Source organism: Rhagoletis pomonella, unplaced genomic scaffold (assembly GCF_013731165.1).
Source record: "Rhagoletis pomonella isolate Grant_MI unplaced genomic scaffold, Rhpom_1.0 Rhpom_scaffold_00003, whole genome shotgun sequence".
Classification (NCBI taxonomy): domain Eukaryota; kingdom Metazoa; phylum Arthropoda; class Insecta; order Diptera; family Tephritidae; genus Rhagoletis; species Rhagoletis pomonella.
Window position 1 is genome coordinate 67,298,122 of NW_023458557.1, and position 1,483 is coordinate 67,299,604.

The 1,483-nt window shown below is 39.4% G+C and overlaps 1 protein-coding gene across 1 annotated transcript; it reads left to right on the top strand.

Annotated features, from left to right (window-relative positions):
* Positions 1-374: 374 nt before the first annotated feature.
* On the top strand, positions 375-1,454 carry LOC118735390. The gene is made up of 3 exons (XM_036465109.1): positions 375-528; positions 589-784; positions 849-1,454. Coding segments are annotated over exons 1-3 (777 nt in total). The 5' UTR covers positions 375-526; the 3' UTR covers positions 1,428-1,454.
* Positions 1,455-1,483: the final 29 nt, after the last annotated feature.

Here is a 1,483-nt window from a genome sequence, read left to right on the forward strand (position 1 = left end):
TGATCAGAAGTCCCGGCTGTTTCGGACAGGAAGAAGAAGATACGATGTTTTCATGCTTCGTAATTCGCTCTCTAAGTAATTCGTGAATTACCCTGTTTCCACAGCAAAATTTTGTATGGCGAATTACGTAATTCGGAAGGTAATTGGCAAGGCGAATGACGAATGGACGTTTGGACGTTTTTTTGTGTAAAAAATGACGTTTTTTAACTTACCAGTAATTTTTCTCTATGCAAAATATATTCAATGTATACCGTACTATTTGCTTGTAGAGTAAGTACTTACGCTCACACTTTCGGCAAATTTGTTACTAAATCTTGTAAGTAGAACTGGGCTCGAATCGTCACATACGATATCGTACTACTCGTCACGTAAAAACACATTTTTCGGATTATTACATATGTGAACGTGACCTTGATATCGTAATTCGTTATGATATCATCCGTCAACGAGTAACGAACGTACTCGTTGGTTCGAAATGTCATTCGAACACCAACAAGCAATCGTAAACGATCGAATTTAAGAAAAAATGTAAGTAAATTGTAAAAATATATTTTTAAATATGATTTTTAACTAATATTATTGATATAGGACTAACTGCAATAAATTAAACCTCACCCAGAAGGAAATTATGGCGGATTTCATGGCAAAGCACCCCAGTTTAGCGAAAAATAATCTCCCGAATTCCGCGCAAGGCAGAGTCTCGTCCAACAGACTCTGGGAGGAGCTTTCGAGGCGATTAAATGCGGAAGGGCCACCAGTTAAGGATGCTAAGATGTGGAGGAAAGTAAGTACAGATATGATTATAATATTTTTTCGAAAACAAATCATTAATGTTGGCCACGTTCCAGGCTTTCGCAGATCAAAAGTATCAGGCAAAAAAGAAACTTTCTTTCAACAAGTCGTCCAAGCAGCGGACTGGTGGGGGACCCTACCAAGAAAAGGTCATCACTGCCGCTGAAGAAATGATTATTGAGGCAGCTGGCCTTGAAGTGTGTGTAGAAGGCAACAAAAGCGTACCAGCGTTCGGCAGTAGTCCGGCTACACAGGCCTCTACAAATTCCAGTGGCAGTAATGTGAGTAGCGACGAAGAATCCCTCAGCTCTTTGCCTGGTCCATCAACGGCTGTTTACACTCCCAGGGGTAGGAAAACCCCTCAATCCAAAACTCCGCGGAAAAAAAGTGGGAGCGATGAAAAGTTGGCGCTGCTCCAAGAAAATGTGAAATCCGTGTCCGACTTTCATAGAAATCTAGACACAAAGGTGGACAAATTGTTGGAAACTCAAGAGAAGTTACTGTTGGTGCAAGAACGAATGTTAGAGATAAAAGAGGGGAAGCATCGTAGCCAACAAGAGGCGCGCGAAATAGATTTACAAATTAAAAGGTTGGAGCTGGAAACCTTACAAATTAATTTAAGAAAAAGTAACTGAAAATTTGTATTTTAGTTTTAAGAAATATTCCATGGATTAATTTTTAATTTATTAGG

Coding starts and splice junctions, on each gene's coding strand:
- LOC118735390 (XM_036465109.1), top strand. Junction 785..848: donor ATGCTAAGATGTGGAGGAAA/GTAAGTACAGAT, acceptor GCCACGTTCCAG/GCTTTCGCAGATCAAAAGTA.